This window comes from Platalea leucorodia, assembly GCF_965183815.1.
Source record: "Platalea leucorodia genome assembly, chromosome: W".
Classification (NCBI taxonomy): Eukaryota; Metazoa; Chordata; class Aves; order Pelecaniformes; family Threskiornithidae; genus Platalea; species Platalea leucorodia.
The window spans coordinates 277,359-299,007 of NC_138859.1; the positions used below are offsets into that span (position 1 = coordinate 277,359).

Sequence of the window (21,649 nt, forward strand, 5' to 3'; positions counted from 1 at the left end):
CCCCTGAGTCCCAACAAGCCCCGCCCCGGTCTTAGCAAGCCCCGCCCCGATTCTCAACAAGCCCCGCCCCGGTCTTAGCAAGCCCCGCCCCGATAATCAACAAGCCCCGCCCCGGTCTTAGCAAGCCCCACCCCGATTCGCCACAAACCCCGCCCCATCTCAGCAAGCCCCGCCCCAGCCTCTCAAAGCCCCGCCCCTTCCCGTGTCTCACCCGCGGCCGTTCCTGCGCCCGCCCGCCGCCTCCCGGCTCTCGCGAGATCTCCTCCGCAGGCAGCCCGCTCCTACCGGAAGCGGAAGCGGGCGGGCCGGCGGGGGCGGTGCGGGCCGTTCGCTGGGGCCGCCATGCCGCTGCGGCTGCTCCTCCTGCTCTTAGCGCTCTGCGCCGCCGCCCGGGCCGAGGGTGAGTGACCGGCCGGGGCGGCCCGAGGTGCCCGGGCCGGGGAAAGCAGTGAGAGGGCGCCCGCGGCCGGGGAAGCCCGGGGCCGGGCGGGGGGGGACCGGCGGGGAGGGCAGCGGCCGGGGCGGGGGGAAGCGGTTGGGGTGGGCGAGCGGCGAAGCCGGGGCAGCGCTTGCCCTCGGCCGGGGTCTGACACGGGCGCTGGGCTTGCGGGGGCTCCTCTGCCGCCGGGCCCCTCCTGCGTGCGGCGGGGCCGGGGTCCCTCGGGGGGACCCCGCCGCGGCTTCGTCGCCGCTCCGCTCCCCGCCGCCCCGCAGCGGGGTTCCTTCCCTCGGCAGCGGCGGGGCCGCCGTGTCCCCGGCAGCCGGGCACGCTGCTGCGGCGAGCGCGGGGCGGGCGGTGACCGCGGCCTCTCTCTGCTGACAGCTGCCGGGCGGGGGTCAGAGCCAGCGGGGACCAGCAACTCCTCAGCAGGCGCGGGGGGAGCCGCCCGGCCGGGAGCACCCGATGGGCAGGAAACCCGGAGCCAAGAGCACAAATCCAGCGGAGAGCAGCCCTCTGAATCCAATCCACCCAACGGCAGCAATCCCGAATCGGACACGAATAACGGAGGGGTGAAGGAAGAGGACAAGGAAAAGGACAAGGAGGGCACGGGTGTGTCTCACCAAGGCACCACCAACGAGCAGCAGACCAGCGGTCAGAGCGGCGGCGGCGGCCAAGGCAGCAACACAAGTTCCCAAAACAGCACAGGCAACGGCGGTGCCAGTGACCAGGGCGGCGGTGGCGGTGCGCAGGGCAGCAGCAGCCCTGGTACCCAGGGCAACAGCGAGACCCAGGGCAACAACAACCAGAACCAGGGAGACAACCAGGAGAGCAACGACGAGAACAAGGACGGCAACGAGGATGGCAACAACAGGACCCAGAGCAACAACCAGGACAGCGACAATAAGAACCGGGGCAGCAACGGGCCCAGCAGCAGCACGGACCAGGGCAGCAACGGGGGCAGCGGCGGCAAGGACCAGGGCAGCAACAGGGGCAGCAATGGCAAGGACCAGGGCAACAGTGAGGGCACCAGCGGCAAAAACCAGGGCAACGGCGAGGACAGCAGCAGCAAGAACAAAGGGGACAGCAATGACAAGAACCATGGTGACGACCAGGACAGCAACAACGTGGACCAGGGTAACAAGAACCAGGACAGCAAGAACGAGGACCAGGGTAACAAGAACCAGGACAGCAACAACAAGCAGGACCAGGGCAACAGCCCGGACAGCAAAGACACAAACCAGGGCAGCAACACCGAGAACCAGGACAGGAACGCAGAGAACCAGGGCAAGAACCAGGGCAGTAATGGCGATAGCCAGCCCAACAGCCAGGGCAATCAAATGAGCTCACCCACAAATCAAAACGTATCACCACAATTAACTTCCTCCACTGCTGAGGGCGACAGCGGTTTAGGCGATGGAGAAAGCCCTGGAGATGAAGAGGATGGGGCTAAAGAAGGCGACGATGCCTCCTCCTTCAATAAGAATAGAGAGAAGAGCATTCCTTCTCCCCCCAGGGACCAGTCGGAGAGCAGCCACTTCTTCGCCTATCTGGTGACCACGGCTATCATCGTTGCTGCCTTATACGTAGCGTATCACAACAAACGCAAGGTGAGTGGCTGTGCTCCTTACCCGGGCTCTCGACATCTCCCCTGCGGTGTCGGAGCCCCCTTTCCTCTCGCCGGTCACCGCTGCAGGTTGGGACCTGCTCGGTGGAAGGCCTTTCCCCTCGCCCTGACGTTTGCTTCTCTCCGATACCCCCCGCTTGCTGCGCGGCATGGGTTTGTTAACGTTAACTTGAGCTGTGGTCCCCACAGCTTTGGGAGGAGCGGAGGGGTGTTGTAACCAGGAAAGGGGGCGAATCTCCCTGGAAGCTGGGTGACCTCGGCTCTGGTGGTTATTTTCAGCTAAAGGAGGTGAAAAGGCAAAGATGTATGAAGTTACCCTGCATTTTCTCGCTGACAATGAGTTTTCTATAGCAGGTTGCAGAAGACTTGTCCTTAAATAGTCTTGCGGGGGGGATGCAGCTCACATGATGTAACTGGCTTTTGCTGTTTTTTTTTTTCCTCCTGTAAAGCAGTTTTTGAGGTAGGAGAAAGAAAACAAATTCTTACTGTTTTCTGCCTATTAGGCAAACCTCATTATCGCCTGCTTTCAATCTTAGCTGGGTTTAGATATTGGCGTTTGTTTGTTTCAAGTGCTTTTTCAAATGAAATATGGCCACTAAAAGGGGGTGAGCGAACCTGGTCTTTGGCCCATTAGAAAGTGCTTGCGTTCCAAGTGAGAAAAAGCATATTTGGTCGCTGCTGTCCCACTCACCGTGTCCCCACTTCTCTCTCCAAAGATCATTGCTTTTGCTCTGGAAGGGAAAAGATCGAAAAGTGGTCGACGGCCCAAATCTGGCGATTATCAGAGACTGGATCAAAAGGTAAGATCTAGCCGAAACGGGTGCTGCCTCCCCCCGGGAGCGGGGAGAAGGTTGCAGTGCCTGGTGTATGCCGCAAATGCGATCTGTTGGCCTTTCGCGTTAGAAACGGTCACAAAGCCCCTACTTGGTTGGTGTTGGAAAGCAGATTTTTTAGCAAAAACCCCACTCTTGGTCTGGAAACAGGGGTTTGCCAGAAAATGGAAGCAATAATGCTGAGAAATGGTGGGAGAGGGGGCTAACGCAGAGCAGAAGTTTGTGAGTCTCGAGCTGAAGTGTGCTTAAGAATAGTTTGTCGCTGACACAAATGACTTTTTCAAGGAAGTTCGTAGCAGGGGAAGGGTAGGATTCGGGGAGAATTCCCTTTCTTCTTCCCCTTGAAACTTTTTTCACCCGTTGTCCTTGAAGTCAGATGCGTCTGTAGTTGTTTTCTGCAATGGGAAGAGAAGGAGACAAGGACAGAAAATTTTTAAAAGTTGAGAAAGTTAAGCTGAAACTTCGTCTTTCAGAAGGCTGTCAGCATTTGGGGAACTGCGACGATGGCCGTTTTCAAACGCCGTTAGGGGTTTTGCATATAAAACTCAAGGCAGCGTCGTCCTCGGCTTGCTGTCAGCTCTGCAGCGGTGCAGCGCGGCGTTGGGGGTGGAAGCTCAGTTCTCTCCCTTCCCGAATCGCAGCCGTGCCTGGCTGGGGAAGCCGCCTGAGTTGATTTGCCTGCTTGAGCCTCCCCACTTAGTCTCACCAATATTTTAGGAATTTGTTTCCTTTGCCCAGATTTTCCTGACTTGCCCCTGAGGCGCAGTAAAGCAGGCAGGCAGTTAGAAAGAGCTTGGGTTTTATTTGAAAGCTCATCAGAGACACTCAGCCCGCTCAGACCCTGATGCTTTGTCAGAGTAGAAAAGCAATGCTGAGCTTTCAAATTGTTTCAACCTTTCTTTTTGCCTTCCCAGATCTAGGTTCCTCCTCGGATGTTCAGTGGAATGATGATGGCTGGCGATGAAAACGCAGTAACACTGGGACACCCACCGACTCCCCTGCTGTAGCGCTGAGTTGTAGCTGTGCTGCCGCGTTCAGATTTCAGACAACAGGAAGAAGGGGAAATGCTTTTCGGTTTGCACCTGCACCTTGGTAATGTCGAACCTCTCACTGCCTCGAAACGTGTTTCTCCTTTCCCGGCTGCCTGAAGATGAACTCGTTTTCTTGCTTGGGCGTCTGGCTTCTGGCCTGTGACCCGGGACAAGCCAGTCGCCAGCACTTGACAGAACTTTTGTGTCCAAATGAAATGGAATTTGCCATCTACTGTACTGACGTCTCCTCTTGGGGGGAAAAAAAAAAACCCGCCTGCGAAATGAGCCATCTGACTCTTCCCCTTCCAGAGTCATAGAGCTGCCTTTGTAACCAGCACAGTCTTGCTTGAGACACAGACGTTCTCCTCTTCTGTCCATTGTATTTGGATGCTAAAGTTCGCAGCGTGACTGATTGCACTAGTTTGGAAACGGTCTGCCGAGGACTCTGATTTGATTTGGTTATTTTCTCTCTCTGTGATGAAGACAACGTTAGAGTTTATCATCTAGACTCTCTCTTCCGTGCACATCTTTGGAACCGCTGGAGCAGTCTCTGGCCCTCGGGTTGTAGCTTAAACTTCCTCCTCTGCATCCTATGCTCCACGTGGGTCTTTTCCCTCCCGGTCCCCAGAGTTCAGGTGTTTGCACTAAAGGCTGCAGTTCGATGCTGTGAAGGAGGGCAGGTTAGGCTTAGAAAGCTTCGTGCCAAATTGCCGCGGTGTAGTTGTAGCAGACTTTGCCTTGGCAGATTCCTTTCCTACCCCTTGTCAAATGTAGTTACGTGGTAATGTAAAATGTACGGTAATCCCGAAGCGTTTGGGATGAATGAAACTTGCGGTCATTCAAACCTCTTCCTCAGAAACGCAGTACTGAGGCCCTGGAGCTTTCGGCTCCACTGAACGAGCTCAGCCTCGGCTCTTGCTGAAGAAGCGCCGCTTTCTCGCCCGGTCGAGAGGCGAGGTGGCTGCTCGCCCCCCGGCTGGCACGAGCCTTGGCGGCGCCGCGCCTGCCCAGCGCCTCTCGCCTTGGGAAACCGTTGTAGCCGGCGGCGCGGGCGCCGTCTCTTCTGCCTGTGAGTCACCACGGGGCGTCTTCTCCCCGAGGTCACCTCCTGAGCAGGTGACCGACGTGTGAAAGGGCTTGTGGCACAGCCGGCGCCTCTTCCCGCGGCTCTGCCGGCCCCGGCTTTGAGGAGTTCTGGGTGGTTGAATGTACACGTAACCGGCTGCTTGTCGCTGAGCCGGTCGCTTCGGCGTGCTGTGGAGCGCTTCAGCTAGGGCCTGGGACGTACTGCTTGTATTTAAGGCTGCAAAACACGTTGAGTCACGAGTTACAGCTGTGAGGTTGTTTTTATTTTTGTAGTTCTACTCCAAAGATGTTTGTTTGAGACAGTATGTTCCTGAAGAAGGTGTGAAGTGCCTGCCCGGCTCGTGCTTTTGTTTTTTGTGATATGGGCAGAACAAAATTGGTATGAGGCATTTAGAGCTCTTCACACGGGTGCCCATCCGCGCCCGAAGCTCGCGCCGGCCGTACGTGAGTCACCCTCGCCCTGCGCTTGCCGACTGACTGCGCAGGAAGAATCCCGCTCGGGGTGACTTCCCGCCAGCTGGCTGCAAAAGCGACTTGGGGGATGAGGCCGGCCTTTTTCCGGCCTTCCCGAGACTGCGAACAATTGGTAATCTGCCCTGTGGTTGCTAAAGATAGTCACGTTTGACAAGGGCAAAGGCGTTTCCTTGTCTGGACATGAACGATACAGCTGTATTTTTTTTTTTCCTCTAGTGGTTCATTCCCCACGTAAGAGGGGAGAAGGAGCTTGACCCTCTCTTAAAAGAATCCTCTTTTTTCTTTTTTTTTTTTTCTTTTTTGCTGGCTTTAGCAAGCACAAAGAGCAGGAGGAATTCCCTCTTGGCTTTAAACAGCTTTCAAGGTTTCCCTAGTAAACTTTTCTGATGCTAAAAGTACTTGCAGAAGCTATTTTGGAGAACAGGAGTGTGAGGTGGAGGGAAGAGAAAGGAAAACAAGTCTGGGAACATAACCCGTGGGGAAATGTGCCTTCTGGAAAGGGTGGGAGCTCCTGCAACAAGACTCCGCTGTTGCAGAGATCCCGTAGGATACGTCTGAGGCTCGCTGTTGTGCGGCTGATTTATGGGCAGGATGCGGGGTGGGAGGTGGTGGCTTTTGTCTTCTGACAGCGGGGAAAAAACCATATTCCAACATGTGAAATGCCCCGTGCTTCTGAGCTGCTCGTTCCTGGATTTTCAGAGTGTGCGCGCTGTTTTCCTGCTTTGTTTTTGAAATGGAAAGGTAATTTACAAGGGGGTTTTTTCACCGTCTGCTTGCTTTTCTATCCCACGAGCTTTCTCAAATGCCTCTCGGTCCTCTGTGGTTCCGCGTCGTGTTGGGAGCGCCGCCCCCGTTCCCAGCAGCTGGCTGTGCGCAGCGAGGGGGGTCTGCGGAGACAGGACCCTCCTACCTCCACCATCGCGAGCGTCGGGCTGGACCCAGCACCAGCTCCTTCGTCAGGCTAACGAGGACGTACCTCACATCTCGGTGGACGCCGTTGCTTTGCTCGGTGCCCGGCGTGGCTCTGGCAAAACAGAAATGCCCGGTGCCTGGGAAGCGCAGGGTTTGGGGAGAGGCAGAGCTAAATCGGGGGGACTCCCCCTCAATCTCCTCCTGCCCAGCAGCTCCCGAGGCCGGCATGTTTCTGGCAACGGTCGCCGTAATTGTCCGAGCCGCGTGAAACCTCTGGGAATGACTCCTGGTTTGTTGATCTTTATGGTATTTAAATTTATGCAATGTGATTCAAACGGGTCAAGGTGCACGTAACCTTTTCCCTTTGGACACAACACGTTTTGAATGGACGCTATCTGTCGGTATGTAGGATTTTTGCCAAAAGTTACCACTTTCAGGCCAGCTGCCTTGCCGGTTTGAATCAGCAAATGGTTTGTTTTCTGCTGCAGTGAAATGCAACTTGCTTTGAAGGATCAGAATTTTTATATTTCTTGGTACTTTTTTTTTTCCTGTGTGGTGAAGTCAATAAATGGATTTAAGAAAAATAAATAAGGAGTTTCACCTCTTTTTTTTTTTTTGTGCGTGTTCTTTTCATGGTCTCCTTTGAAACCTGGCAACAGCGGTGCAGGTTAGTTCCTCTTTGTGCAAAAAAAAAAAAGAAAAATGGTTTTAACAAAACCAGCGCTCTTTGAGCTGAGCGGTTCGTGTTGAGACCAACCCTGCGGGCGGAAGGAGCCGAGACAGGTTTCAGCCGCGAGCGGATCTGAAACGTTTCCAGTCTGCTTGACGATCGCCTGTAGCGACAACCCCGTTCCTCTTGCCCGTCTCGGTCCCTCGGGCGCATGGTAGCGAGCGGGGTTCGTTAGGACCTGACCTTAAGATAGAGTTTAAACTGCTTTTAACAGAGCTCCGTTGTGGATCTCTCCTGTTGTATTTCTTCTTTCACCCACAGGGAGGCTTCGAGGAGGACGCAGCCCGCATCCCAGCACGGCCCATCTCTGAGCAGCAGAGACTGGGAGAGACTGGGAAAGAGGGCGCCCGGTGGTGCCGCCCCGGTTCCCTGCGGCGAGAGCAGCCTGCGCGGGACGCTGCTGCCTGCCCAGCCGCGGAAAGGGGACGAGAAGGTGCCACGAGCACCAGCAGATGATGAAGGCGCTTCTGGGTAGCGCTTACTGCTGCTTCCTGCAGTAAATGGAAGAAACGCTCTCCTTTCCCCCACTTTTTCCCTAAAAGGAGAGAATCCACCCTCCTGCCCTCTCCTCCAACTGGGCCGGGCACCAGCTGCCTGGCAGTGAGCGCAGAGGACAGGCTAGGGAAAAGGGAGGACCACTTGTTTTCCTGTTGACGGGGTTGCTGAGAGCTTGAGGGAGGGAAAAAGGGTGGAAGTGGGGGATTAAAATGAAAATTCTCCATTCGCGTGCGCGTGGGGTTGTGGGATTGAGTGCTCGTCCGAGTCTTCCTAGGAGATGAGCGCACCACTCTGCTGCGTGGCCTTAGGGCGATTTCCCGAAGAAACAAGAGCTACTGAATGGTGCTTCAAGAGCTCTTTGAACCCCTTGTCCGCTTCCACCCTGATTTGAGAGAGCTGTAAAGGTCTCAAACCTATTTTATCCCACAGGTGGAGCGAATGTAGCGGGGAAGGAACAGCCCTGGTCCCTCAAGGGAGAGAGGCAGCAGCACGAGCAGCCCGTCAGGCGTGCCAGGACGCGGTGAGTGCCGAGCGTGGGTTGTGCCGGGGTAGCTGCACCGCGCACCTACCCGTGAGTCAAAGTCCAGGAGGGGAAAAAACGCTAAATGAAACCAAAATTACCTGCCAGCTGGGTTGGGCTCTGCTTATCGGAGCTGGATTGCACGGGGCTACACTGAGAAATACCGATACGGCCAGAGTTTATCCGAGAGGCCCTTAGGGCGGAGGCGGTGTGGGTTTGATGAAGAGCTTAATGCATGAGCGCAGGGTGAAACTCTGCTGCGTTGGTGGAGATCTTGGCCCCTTCAGCCCCTCCCTCCTCCTGCGGCCGCCCGGGGACCAGTCCCCTGTCCCGCAGAGCGGGGCTGTCCCCGTGCCCGCACAGGAGCCGCTCCGGCTCTTTATTGACGGGGCTTTCGTGCTTATTCTTGGTACCAAAGAGACGACAGCAGGAGAGGACCTGGAGCAAATGCGTCAGGCCCACGAGGTGTCCCGCCCGTCTGTCCCCTCCGCTCGCATCCCGGCTGGAGCTTTTCCCCTCTCCCCTTGCTCACGTAAGAAGGAAGCTCCCAAAGACCCAGTTATCCATCGTGACCTCTTGGAGCTACCTTGAGCAAACACTCCTAAATCCACTCCCTGACCTCTGCTCCGGGTCTCGGCTTAACCCACCAACCTGCAAATCCTGCTAACCACCCTATTTTTTTTATTTTTAAAGCCTTGACTTTTTAAACAGCCTCACGAACAAACAGCTCGAACATGAGGTGATCTTTACAGCAGGGCAGCAGTATTTTCATTATGGGTAGGGCACCAGCCACATAAACATATCATCTTTGCCTCTGTAAGACAAAAGTCCATGGCCTGTGAGATTATTAAAAAAAAAAAAAAAATAAAAGGGTGAGATTGCATTTGCAAGGTTGGAGCTCTTTCGTGTAAGAAAACCAGGGGAGAAGCAGGTTTACGTCCCACTCCGGAGCTGTGGGCAGCTGTGGCGTGGGGCTGCTGCTGTAGGGCGTTTGGGTATCTCGGCATCATCATGCGCTTAAATCGGATGTTACTGCTCTGCTGAAGGTCCCGTGGTAAGGTTTGCCCCAGCTGCACTTGGCTTGCTAAAGCCTCCCCCCAGGCAGCTCCAACACGTCCCAGGCTGAGCCGGTCACCTTTCCAGAGGGGCTTTCTGGTGGTTTTCTCATTACTTGTCCTGTTTTCTCCATGCGTGACAGGGGAGTTCTTGCTGCTGCTCTTCGCCCCTTGGGCTTTTCTGCAGAGCTGGCAGCTCTCAAACACCGTCTGCCTCCTCCACGATGGGCGCCGAGAAGGGGAGGACCTCCTGCAGCAGGTTGGTGACGAAGCAGGGCATCTCCTTGCATCCCTCGTAGGTGCCCCTGGCCTGGCAGCAGAATGCCACCTCCCAGTTAATGCGGGTCATGAGGCGGTTGAGGTCCAGGTGACGTTCCTCGCCCTCCAGGACCTTGAGCAGGGCCTGGAGGAACATGGATCCGGAGAGGTTGAGGAAGGCCCCGTAGCCTGCAGAGTGTAAAGGAAGGAGAGCAACGTTGGCTGGGCCGTGGCCCTGTGATGGCGGCGTTGCCAAAAGGAAGCGTTTTCGGCCGGCGTTGGTGTGTCGGGGGCTCTCCCTTACCTGGGCTGCAGGCGAACATCACGGCGGTTTGGGGAGGGATGGAGAGGTAGTGTGAGAAGCAGTCTGGCTCGTGCTCCGGCTCGGGCTCCCCGCTGTCGCACTCCACAACCACCCCCTGGTCGAGTTCGTCTCCCCGGCAAGCCTGCGGGCAGAACGGCTGTCGTGAGCTTCCCCTGCTCCGCTCTCTCCCTTTTGCCCGTCTCCGGGGCAAGCCTAAAGCTCCTGGCGGCTCCGGGGGCTCCCTGTGCACCCGTAGCCCCCCCAAACCAAGCCTCCAACCCCTCCGGCGGTGCAGAGCCCCTCCCAGCTCCCGTTCCCTGGGTCCTACAGCCCCCCACGGTTCCTCTCCCACCTCCGTCCCCTTCCCATCTCATCCATTGGGCTTCCTCTTCCCTTCTCAGCCATGGCGGCTCGGCTTTGCCAAGCCTCTCTTCCCGACGAGCCTGGAGATGGGGCTCCCTCCTCCCTTCCCTCCGCATTTCTCACAAGGTTGGTTCCCCTTCTCTTTGCATTTACCCCTCCCCGGTAAATGCGGTGCTGCACGTGCGAACCCAGGAATACACCTGGAAATGCAGAAGTCCCCTGGGAAAGCGCTGGCAGAGATTCCCCTTGGACTGCAGCCCGCGGGCAGCCCAGTTTGTGCGCGGTCCTTTATTCTACGTGATGGTTTGGTCTTTCTCGCGGGGACGGAGTGGTGGTGGTGGGAAGGTGCTGGAGAGGGACTAGCGCTGCTGAGGCTGCTCCGAGGGCGCGTTTCACCCCTGCCTGGAGCCACCTCTGCTGGACGTGTTGGTCCCAGCACATCAGCACAAGCACAAGTTTTCCCCGCTGATGGAGATGCCCAGACCAGTCGCCGGGTTTGTTGGCTTGGCAGGGGGACGTCCCCAGCTGTCGCTGCTCCCTGAGCAGCAGCCAAGCCCTTTACCAGCAGGAAACGAACCCCGTGAGCGATTTGGACTTGCTTTCAGGTGAAAAGTCATCTGTGTATTTGCATGTTTGCCCAGCTCATGCTATCTGCTGGTATCGATCCAGCTGCTGAATTATTTGTGTTCAGTGATCTCATCCTCCCTGTCGGATCAGCGGCAAGGCGTACTTCCCGGGCTCCTTTCCTGCAAGGGCACGTTCACACTCCCCGCTGCTTCACTGCTTGGGAACCAGCTGGAGGCTTTATTTTTTTATCACCAGTTCCCAGCTGGGTTTCTCCCAGCCCTACCCCAGGAGTCTGCCGTGCCCAAATGTCACGGCAATGGGATTTGAAGGCAGCTTTTACCGATTCATCTATATCCTGGTGGTGTCTGGGAGGAATATTTGATCCCAGCAGCGTCATGTATCATGGCAAACAATTTGGTTTCAGCCCAGGCAGTCCAGAGGGTGCAAAGCAGCGGGAGAAACGCTCCTGTCTGGAGACACTGGGAAAAGACCGAGGCCGCTTCCCGAGGAAGGGACACGTGTGTGGGTGACGAGAGGCTGGGAGAGGAGGGTTTGCAGTGAGCAAGGAGACTTCAAAATCAGTGAAAGCATGAAAAAAAGAGGGGTTTGGATGTTGGAGGGTTGTGCTGGGAAGCTGGGGAGCGAGGAAGGGAGCAAGGTCTCACACGGATGTACCAAAATCTACAATTAAACCAGATTTATACTGGCAGCAGCCTCCTGCTTGTGCCAGTCTAATTCTGCACAAACCTAGCAAAAAGGGGATCAAATTATCATCCAGCAGCCGTGTTACCTGGATAAAGAAGATTTTCGGGATTTTGGCAAGCACTGGATGCTGCTCCGAGGATAAAATCTGGAAAATCTGGGTCAGCTTAACGGGTTCTGAGTCGGAACCGAATATGACCCCCTCCTTTCCGTGGCTGGAGATGATGCTCACAAAGTACTCCCCGTGCTCGCAGCCGCACTCTGCAAAGACACGGCCAAACTGGTGCCTTCGAGCATCGAGGCGGGGTGTGGCCGAGGGTACTTGGACCCAGAGGTGGGAAACGGGAGATGGCTGGGCTTGGGGAAGACGAGGGGCTGGCGGGGGGACGCGTACCTTGCTGGTAGAGGTCTTCTATCTCCTTGGCCGTCTTGTTATGCATCAGCTTCACCTCGTAGTTGAGCCGTGAGAGTACCTTGGAAAGCTTCTCCGCTTCTCTCTTGGCCCCTCTCCGGGTCGCAAACACCACATCGCCGTCGCTGCTGCAGAAATCGGTGTTGACGATGACAAGAGCCCGGTTTTGCCTTGGCTGGGACATGCTGGGGTGTCCCCTCGGAGGGTAGGTGGTCTCCAAACCCCCGCCGTGCCGGCGCGGAGGTCGGGCTTGTCTAGCGGTGAGCCCCGAGCGCTGCTTCGGGAAGCCCAGGGGAGCGTATCCTGCTCCGCCGGCTGACTCAGCACCCGTGCAGCTGATTTTCAAGGGCAAGGCGGGAGCGATGCCCTGTCACCCGCCACGGCAGCGAGATGGCACCCGGGCGTGACTCATAGGGGCAGGAGAGGGCCGTGGCTCGCCCCGGGTTCAACGGGCATCGCCGGCTACGAGAGGGCTGGGCTGGCACCGTCCAGCCTGGGGCATATGTGGGGAGGGGAAAGAAAAAGGGGATTTTTTTCCCCAAGGGGATGGTGGCAGGGCTGGGGGATGCGAACGCCTGCATTGCTGGGAGCAGCCAGGCAATCCAGACTTGCCCTGTCTGAGTCTTCCCCAAAAAGCCAGGCAATTCCTGCTTCCCATCGCTGGCGGCAGGGAAAACGGCCCCTTCCAGCTTCCCCCGCAAGCTCCTGGCAGGGCTTTTTGGCCAGGGCTGCTCATCGCCTGACCCTGCCTGCTCCCGGGGGGCAGCAGGCGCTGGCCCGCTGGTGTTGCCCGCTTGGGGTACCCATTTGGAGCACTTCTGCCATCGTTCCTCCCCGAAACAGCCCGTGCCGGTGCAGGATGAGCTGCAGCGCCATGCTCACAAGGACGGGTCTCAGCCGCATCCCCTCTCTCCTTCCCTTCCCAAAATTCCTGACCTGGAGTGTCGAAAAGCAGCCCTCCCCTGCCCCCCGCCGCCAGCCCTGCTGAGCCCACATCACAAGGCACAGATCACAAGATGATCACCGTTATTTATTTCTGGTCTCACGTGCTTCCCTTTCCCATTTGGAGAGGGCTTTGATCATGTTCCCAAGCTCTTCCCAGCAGACAGAAAGGCTAGACTTTTTTTTTTTTCCTTGCTAAAGGAGCGGGTGTTTGCGCCATCGCACGTCTCTGGGCGATGGAGGGTAGAGCAGCGCTGAGATATCGCGGCGTGGCGGGGCCGAGGGGCTGCTTCGCTGCAGAGCACGCTGGTCCTGCTGCTCTGCTGCAGCAAGGCACCGTACAGCTAGCAAGCACTATTGCTCTTAAACAGCTTTAAACCTGGCTTAAATCACTCCAGCCTTCCCGCCTGGCCTCGGCATGGCAGAAGAACCTGCTTATTCCACCTCCCGGTTGAGCCAGGAGCTGGCTCCTTGCTAAAGGATGGTGTCCGTCGGCCTTTCCCAGGCGTCTGCGTTAAAACGCCGCGCTGGGGCTTAGGCTGGCCTAATTTCCCCTTGCTTAAATGCAGGCGGTGCCGGTCCAGCAGCTGGCAGGGATTTATCAAACTGCCTGATGCTGTTTGGACAAGCCCGTGCACAGCCCTGTCCCGGGGAGGTGCTGCTTCCTCTGCCTCCGCAAGCCCCGGGGCTCCGAGTCCCTCGTGGAGCTTTACGAGCCCAGCGAAGCTTTAGGAGCCCAACTCGGCGCCAAAGCTGCCGTCTGAAAGGGGGAAAGCATCCCCGGGGGCTCGCTGCCCTTGAGCCAGCGGGTCTGGGTGAAGGTCGATGCTCTTCCGATGGTCCAGGCGGCTGTCGGACACTGGTGGGGGATCAAGCGACCAAGGGGTGTTGCTGGTAGAAGCTGTTGGGTTTTGCCTTCTGGTGCAGCCTGGTTTTTGGGGTTGCTGTGACTTCTCTCGTGGCCACTGCTGCCCGTGGCAGCTCTTGGAGCTCTTCTTCCCCACGCCGGGAGAAGGGGTTTGCCCTCAAAAGGGCGGCCAGGGATCAGTGCTGGCTTTTACTCGCTAGCGGTGGACGTTGTGGTGGAAGGAGGTGAGCTCTAGGTGGGTAAGGTCCAAAGCAAGCTGGCTGGAAATGGGTACGGGGTCTTCTGCGCTGTAATCCTTTGGCTTTGCGTTAGAGAAGGATGTGCTATGGGTGATTGGCAGCTGAAAATAAGGCACTGGGGGGAAAGGGAGGTCCTGGCTGCTGGGACGGCAGGCATCAGTCCCTCTTCTTGGCGTTGGTGGCCTGCGTGCGCCTTTTCAGCCATGCCACGTCGACGTAGAGGTTGCGCTTGAGGACAGCGCTGGCGCAGATGAAGGCTCCTTGAAGGGCTCCCATGAAGCCGCTCATGCACAAATCCTGCCCTGGAAGGGAGCAGGAGGCGGTGATGGCAGCGACTGCGGTGGGGACCCATGAGCAGCCCACGCTCTCCATCCCCAGCTGACCACCAGTGCTGCTGGGCATCACCATCCCCAGCCACCACCCGCCTCCCAGCTGCCCCCACACCAACCCTGGGGTTTGAACCCACAGAACCCCTCCCTGTTTGACCCCTTCCTTCTCCCCAGCAGGGAAAGGGCCTCATCCTGCCCAGCTAAAATAAATCAGCACTGGGCAGGGAGACAACATCCAGGAGCTGGAGGAGGCACAGTCCTTTTCTCCTCCCGTTGGGACCATGCAGCTCCACTTGGACGTGCTCCAGCGGCTCTTGCCTTGCCCCATGGCACCCTGCGGCTTGTCCCCTTATTTCATTGAAGGTTTTTCTCCCCCCGTATCCTGCTTCCCCAGAGGTGTCCTCATCTGAGAACGTGGTGTCTGGGTGGTGGTCATGGTACCTGTCAGGTAGAGGTTGGGGACGGCCGTCTGTGCCCTCACAGTGGCGATGGTTTCGGCTTGCAGGCGGGCCATGTCGTGGTCGATGCCATAGATCTCCCCTCTGGGGCTGGCGATGTAGTGCTGGTTGGTGAGGGGCGTCCCTCCAGAGATGTACTCGATCTGGGGGGGGACAAGGGGACAACGTGGTCTGCAAGGGGTAGGGGTGATGGTGTGAGGCGTCTCGTGCTCTAGAAAGCTGTTTTCATGGGGTACAGGCTAGGACAGGTTTCCTTGCAGGCCCTTGGCTGCTGGTTCTGGCCAAGTTTGGTCCCAGGATGGTCCTGGAGGACCATCGTCCCCCTCCTTGCACCATGCATGGTCAGGAGGCAGTGGCTATGGGTTGGTGCCGCGCTACCTGGCTGGACCTCACGTCCAGCAGACCCAGACCCGGTTCCTACATTTGCGGGATGGGGCTGAGTAGACAGGAGCCAGGAGAGGAGCTGGAGGACCCACCAACCCCAGGTTTCCTCACCCTGTCCTCGATGCGAGGGTAGAGCTTGAAGACAACCTGCATGATGGTGTCCACAAAGGTCGTCTTCAACTCCTCATAATCGTCTCCCCGCTTATTGACCTGCTTGTCCTTCCACTCCTCAAACCACTCATATTTGGCGAAGGTCACGATGGCCAGTGTGGATTTACCTGCAGCAGGACAAGGTTGGGGCGGTTGTCCCCCTGCCCACCCTCATGCCACCATTTCGCTGCCACGAATCCAGCCATCCCCATGCAAACACCAGGGATGTCCCCAGGCCTTTCTGGTCCCATGTTCTTCATCCAGTTATCCTGAAGACCACTTTCCATGAGCAACCTGCTCGGCAGCTTTGACCATGGCTATTTTAGGAGAAATTCCTCGTTTGCAGTTCATCAAACGAATCAAAACGCAACAAGAGTTTTCAAGCCCCTCCCAAGCGTGTGTGGTTGGGCTTCAGCCTTTACCTGGGTGCCTCATCTCCCAGGTGGGGTCCTTGGCTGACGGGCAGGTGACAAACAGGAGAGGGATGTTCTTGGCAGCTTCTTCCCTGGAAGAAGCCAGGTAGCGATTGGTTCTGCAGGGAGATACGAGGGTTTGAGGTGGGTTTTGACGCAAACCTTTCCGTGAATACTTGCTACGTCCAAATCCCCATGCAGCGAGGATCTGCCAAGAGCATTTTCTGAGTCACCACCCAGGAATTCATCTCCTTACGCTTAACAAAGCACGTTTAAGGTGAAGCCAAACCTACATTTCATCCAGGTCGTTTCCTAGGTACACGAAGTAGTTGGTGGGCTCCAGCCCCAGCTCTTCCCTTGAGCCATTAAGTCCTACGAAGACGGTGAGAGCCCCTTCGCCGTGTGTCACCATGCGAAGCTGAGACTGGATCTCTGCGATACGAAGGGAAGAAGGGGAAAATCAGTATTTTCTGGGATCCTCAGCTATGGAGAAGTGGTTTCTCCTAGAAGAAGCCCTACTCATATCTACACTGCTCCTGCATTGGCTTGTAAAACTGATTTATCTTGACAACCCATGTGTGCTCAAGGGGTGGGATGGCAACTCCTGCAAACTGTAAGGAAGGCAGCAGCGCTGCAGTTTCCTATAGGGGATGCTTTGGGGTGCCCTCAGCTTGAGCTTTGGCTGGGTTTAGTGACCTTCTTGGAGTCAAATGCGCTCCTGCTCTGCAAACGTTGAATGGTTGTAGATCAGGACCATGTGGCTGCCCAGAAAGCTCCCACCCAACCGTGCCCCCCTCCGCCCAACCGTGCCCCTTCCAAAGCAGCCAGAAGATTTTGTGGCAGTGCTAAACCCAACTTTAAGCGGACATTTCACCAACTTTCACAAGTTTTGGGGCACTACAGTGTGCTTTTTAGGGAAACCGAGCAGCAAACCAGGGCTTTACCAACTGTATGGCCAGTTTTGGCAAATTAATTCAGGCTTGATTAAAAACCCTGCAAAGAAATGTATGGCCAGGGGTGGTGTTTTGAATGCCGCGACATAAACAACGGGGTTTTGCTGATGTCTAAGAAATGATTATAAAGAAGCCGCTTTTTGATGTGGCTCAGAAGGGGACCAGTGCCGTAACCCCAATGAAGCCCAACGCTGCCGTGTTTTACCAGGCAGCGCCCGCGCCTCCGCCGGCAGGAGCCGTTCGTAAGTGTTGAAGATCCCGGCATCCGAAATGATAACAGGAGCGAAGATGTTCACCAAATCTTGGCCTTTCTTGACGCTCACGCCTGGAAGGGAAAGGCGACGGGGGAGGAACGGGTCCGGTTAAAAGCAATGCCGCGGTGGGGAGAAGCCACGCGTGCCCCATCCCGTGCCAGCGCTCACCGCAGGCTTTGCCCTGGGAGTCCAGCAGGATCCTCTGCACCGGCGCCCTTCCCAGTACGTTGCCTCCAGCTCTCCGGATAACGGGAATGGTGTGGAAGGCGATTTCCCCGGCTCCCCCTTTGGGGTACCACGCACCACGGAGGAAGTGGTTCACCAGGATGCTGTGCATGGAGAAGCTGGCCTTGGAGGGGACCACGCCTGAAAAAAGGGGCAGCGCAAGGTGAATTTGTGCTGAATTGTGGTTTTGTGGCTTATCCTGAAGTTTTTAGGATGAGGAATGCCCTCAGCTGGGCGCGATGCTGTAAGGAAGGATGGATGCAAGTGAGAAACGCTGGGTCATCGGTTCCCGGAGGAGCAGGGAGGGCGTCAGACGTGGGTGGCCCCGTGGCAAAGCCCATGGCTCTTCCACAACTTGGGGTGCACCCCCTGAACCGGCCGAGTTATGGGGGGCCGGGGGCAAATCCCCAGGGTGGACAGGAGGAAGGGAAGGGGAAGGGGAAGGCTCGGGGCGAAAGGGTTACGGCGAGGCCAGGGCGGTGGTGCCAGCGCGAGGTTAAGGCTGGGTAGACGTTCCCGTGCGTCGGAGGAGCGACGCGGCCACGCCGTGAAGCTGAAGGATGCGGAGGGAAAGAGTCGAAGGCGAGAAATGGGGACGATGGGGACAACCAGCTGCTGGCTTGGGGACAAGGATGCTGGCGGAGCATCCACGCACGCAGCAGCCCTCGCCTGCAAACTGCAACACCCTTATAAAAGCAAATAAAAGAGTTTTCGTGGGGGTTTTTGTTTCTAAAGGGTTTAACTTCACCTCCACGACACTCCGGAGCCTCCTGGCTACCTACCGTAGGTGGGGAAGATGTAGCTGAAGACGGCCCTGAGCTCGCGGTCGGCGGTGAGACCGTCCACCACCTCCTTCAGGCTGCGCGACGCCAGTCGGCAGAAGGGGCTGAGCCGCGGCAGCAGCCCCGAGCGGCACAGCAGCCTGGCCAGCGCCCGGGGGATCATTTTCAAGGCGCCCACCAGCACGGTCCCTCTGCCGACGCTCTGCGGGAGGGGAGGCTGTTGCTGAGCACCCGCCGCCGCGGGGGCTGCGGACAACCCAGGGTGGGCTCGAAAGATGCTCAAAAGCATCTTTTTTCCCCTTAAATTTACTGCTTGGCTGGCAGAGAGGTGACAGCCTCTCGTAAGCGCCGAATCCCGGGGAGCTGCGGGCAAGGGAAGAACCGGCACCCCCAAAAAACCTCCCCTGGGGCAGGGGCTCCCAGCCCTTGCAGTGGTTTCAAAGCTTAAATTAATTCATGCTAATTTAGCACCGTTTTGATGATTGCAGCCTCTCCACCGCCTGGGAGGACTGGGAGGTGTCGGGGCTCGCAGGGGCCCCAGCACATCCCATGGGGCCACGAGCATCCGCAGGGAGCGGGGTTGAACCCCTGGGTGCGGCGCCGGGCTTTTGAGGCAGAAAAGGGAGATTTTTGACACGTTTCCCAACACTTTTTGGGCCGGGCAGGTTATGCAGCGCCGTTATTCTCTGCAGTTGCCCAGTATCTGAGTTTGGGGTGAGGGGGGGAGTTCCCCCTCCCTGCGTAACCCTGCAGAGAAGGACCAGAGCCAAAAAAATCCCGGTGGCAAAGCCAAAGCCCCCTCTACCTTCACCAGCCGCTCGAACTCATCGATAGCAGCCTCCTCCCCGGGAAACTGCTCCTTCAAGCCTTGGAAATACTCCTTCTTCCCCGAATAGATGCGATACGTCCTGCCGCGGCCGGGCTCCCCCAAAACCACGGTGTCGTAGGCAGCCGGCAGCTGAGCCCACTCCAGCTGCCCCTCCGTCAGCTGGTCCAACATGAAGCGGGTGATGGAGCCCTCCTGCATCTGCCCCACATAGTGGATACCTGCAAGAGGTATTTTTCATTTATTTTCGTTTTTTTTTCCTTTTTTTTGCACCCCATCGCGTACCCCTGGGATGCACAGGACCCTGCTTTTATTTCTCCGCCGCCCCCCAGTAGCTCCGTATGGAGGGGAAAGGGAAAAGCCGGGAAAAATCCGCCTCCCATTCCAGGTTGAAGGGAAAACCAAGCGCTCGCCGCCGGGTTTTTAAGCAGCTTTTAGGAATTTTATTATGCGTTGATATTTTTTCCCCCTCTATATTGCTGTAAATAATTAATCCCATGCAACTCAAGGGACGTACGGGGATGGACTTTGTCTTGCTGGAAGGAGTTGGCCGAGGGAGACGTGTCCTGAGGTGACATCCCCCAGATAGGGAATTCTACAGGGGCTGAGCTGGATACGGGGAATTCTATAGGTGTCACCGCGGCGGGGTGTGACCGGCAGCGCCTCGGCGGGAGCGAAGGTGTGCGATACCGCGTCGCTCATGCAGAAAAAGCGCTTGTATAACCCGGGGCGGGTGCTGGGTCCCCACGAGTGTTATGGGTGCGGCTCCCGCCTCGGGCACCCCCCCACACCTCCCCGTCCGCCGGGGGTGGCTTTGGGACCCCAAACGCCGCCGGGGGCCGTACCGGTGTCGAACTCGAAGCCCTTCTCGCTGAAGGTGTGGCAGCAGCCCCCCAGCTTCCCGTGCTGCTCCAGCACCAGCACCCGCTTGCCCGCCTTCGCCAGCAGCGCGGCGGCTGCCAGGCCCCCGATGCCGCTGCCCACCACGATGGCATCGAGCCCCTCGGGGACTTTATCTGCCGAGAAAACTGGGGAGGGGTGGCATCCTCAGCGGAGGGATGTGGCACCCCCCGGGTGGGCGCATGGTACCCGGCGGGTGGCCCCGAAACCTGGCTGGGGGTGGTGCCACCCGGGGGGCGATGCCACCCTGGGGGTGATGCCACCCTTGGGGGGGGTCACGCTGCCCCAGGGGGTGATGCCACTTCGCTGGATGATGCCACCCTGGGGGGTTAATGCCACCCTGGGGGTGTCATGCTGCTTCAGGGGGTGATGCCACCCTGGGGGTCATGCCTTCCCGGGGGGAGACGCCACCCCGGGGGTGATGCCGCCCCGGGGGGAGATGCCGCCCCGGGGGTGATGCCGCCCCGGGGGGAGATGCCGCCCCGGGGGGAGACGCCACCCCGGGGGTGATGCCGCCCCGGGGGGAGATGCCGCCCCGGGGGTGATGCCGCCCCGGGGGGAGATGCCGCCCCGGGGGGAGATGCCGCCCGGGGGTGATGCCGCCCCGGGGGGAGATGCCGCCCCGGGGGTTGATGCCGCCCGGGGGTGATGCCGCCCCGGGGGGAGATGCCGCCCCGGGGGGAGATGCCGTCCCGGGGGGAGATGCCGCCCGGGGGTGATGCCGCCCCGGGGGGAGATGCCGCCCGGGGGGTTGATGCCGCCCCGGGGGTGATGCCCCCCGGCAGGGCTGAGGGCTGGGGTGCCCCGGGGTCCCGCTGGGGCGGGCATTGCCCCGTAGCCCCGTACCTGCCTTGAGGACGGTCCTGCGCGCAGCCTTGTCGGTGACGAGCGGGGCGGGCGGGCGCCGGGCATCGGCGGCGAAGGGGCTGGGGCCGCCGCCCGCGCCCCGCCGGAGCCGGGCCAGGAGGAGGAGGAGGAGGGCGAGGAAGAGCAGCGCGAACGGCCACATGGCGCTGCGGCGGCTGCCGGCGGGGCCCGCTCCGCCCCGCCGCGAACGGGAGGGCGGCACCGGCCCGGGAGGGGCGGGGGAACGGGGCTGGCACCGGGCACCGGGAGGTGGCACCGGGCACCGGGAGGTGGCGCTGGGCACTGGGGGCCGGTGTTCAGCACTGGGAGCTGGTGCTGGGAGCTGGCACAGGGCGCTGGGAGCTGGTATGGAGCGCTGGGAGCTGGCACTGGGATCTGGTACCGGGCACTGGGAGGCGACAGTGGGCACTGGGAGCTGTTGTTCAGCACTGGGAGCTGGCACTGGGCACTGGGAACTGGTGTGGAGTACTGGGAGCTGGCACTGGGATCTGGTACTGCACACTGGGAAGTGACACTGGGCACTGGGAGCTGTTGTTCAGCACTGGGAGCTGGCACTGGGCACTGGGAGATGACATTGGGCACTGGGAACTGATATGGAGCACTGGGAGCTGGTGCTGGGCACTGGGAGGTGACACTGGGCACAGAGAGCTGTTGCTCAGCACTGGGAGCTGGCACGGGGCACTGGGAATTGGTGTGGAGTACTGGGAGCTGGCACTGGGAGTCGTACCATGCACTGGGAGGTGACAGTGGGAGCTGGTGTTCAGCACTGGGAGCTGGCACAGGGAGCTGGTACCGTGCACTGGGAGCTGGTACTGAGTACTGGGAGCCGGTATGGAGCACTGGGATCTGGCACAGGGCACTGGGAGCTGGTACTGGGCACTGGGACATGACACTGGGAGCTGGTGTTCGGCATTGGGAGCTGGCACTGGGCACCAGGAGCTGGCACTGGGAGCTGGCATGGGGCACTGGGAGCTGGTGTTTGGCACTGGAATCTGGCACTGGGAGCTGGCATGGGGCACTGGGAGCTGGTATGGAGCACTGGGAGCTGATGCTGGGCACTGGGAGCTGGTGTTGGGAACTGGGAGCTAGCACTGGGAGCAGACATTGGGCACTGGGAGCTGGCACTGGACACTGGTACCAGGCACTGGGAGCCGGCGTTTGGCACTGGTACCGGTCCCCGGGAGCCGGCACCGGTCCCCGGCCGCGTTCCCCGCGGTTTGACCCTCCCGCGCCGCCGTCGCCCCCCCG

General features: G+C 58.7%; 3 protein-coding genes across 3 annotated transcripts; 1 reads left to right on the forward strand and 2 right to left on the reverse strand.

Moving 5' to 3' along the window:
• Window positions 1-291: 291 nt before the first annotated feature.
• Window positions 292-6,974, forward strand: LOC309601853 (uncharacterized protein). Its single transcript, XM_082335052.1, has 4 exons — window positions 292-400; window positions 824-2,049; window positions 2,783-2,866; window positions 3,814-6,974. Exons 1-4 carry the CDS (start codon window positions 343-345, stop codon window positions 3,817-3,819), a joined length of 1,374 nt encoding a protein of 457 aa, XP_082191178.1. The 5' UTR covers window positions 292-342; the 3' UTR covers window positions 3,820-6,974.
• Window positions 6,975-9,287: 2,313 nt separating this feature from the next.
• On the reverse strand, window positions 9,288-11,995 carry LOC309601694 (caspase-7-like; the record flags this gene model as incomplete). Its single annotated transcript, XM_082334861.1, has 4 exons — window positions 9,288-9,652; window positions 9,768-9,909; window positions 11,488-11,660; window positions 11,794-11,995. The coding sequence occupies 4 exons, from the start codon at window positions 11,993-11,995 to the stop codon at window positions 9,405-9,407; spliced, it is 765 nt and encodes a 254-aa protein (XP_082190987.1). The 3' UTR covers window positions 9,288-9,404.
• A 1,602-nt stretch (window positions 11,996-13,597) lies between these two features.
• Window positions 13,598-20,543, reverse strand: LOC309602044 (all-trans-retinol 13,14-reductase-like; the record flags this gene model as incomplete). The annotated part of the gene is made up of 11 exons (XM_082335336.1): window positions 13,598-14,162; window positions 14,631-14,790; window positions 15,143-15,309; window positions 15,604-15,713; window positions 15,888-16,026; window positions 16,753-16,872; window positions 16,970-17,167; window positions 17,809-18,010; window positions 18,614-18,855; window positions 19,480-19,662; window positions 20,381-20,543. The coding sequence occupies 11 exons, from the start codon at window positions 20,541-20,543 to the stop codon at window positions 14,017-14,019; spliced, it is 1,830 nt and encodes a 609-aa protein (XP_082191462.1). The 3' UTR covers window positions 13,598-14,016.
• Window positions 20,544-21,649: the final 1,106 nt, after the last annotated feature.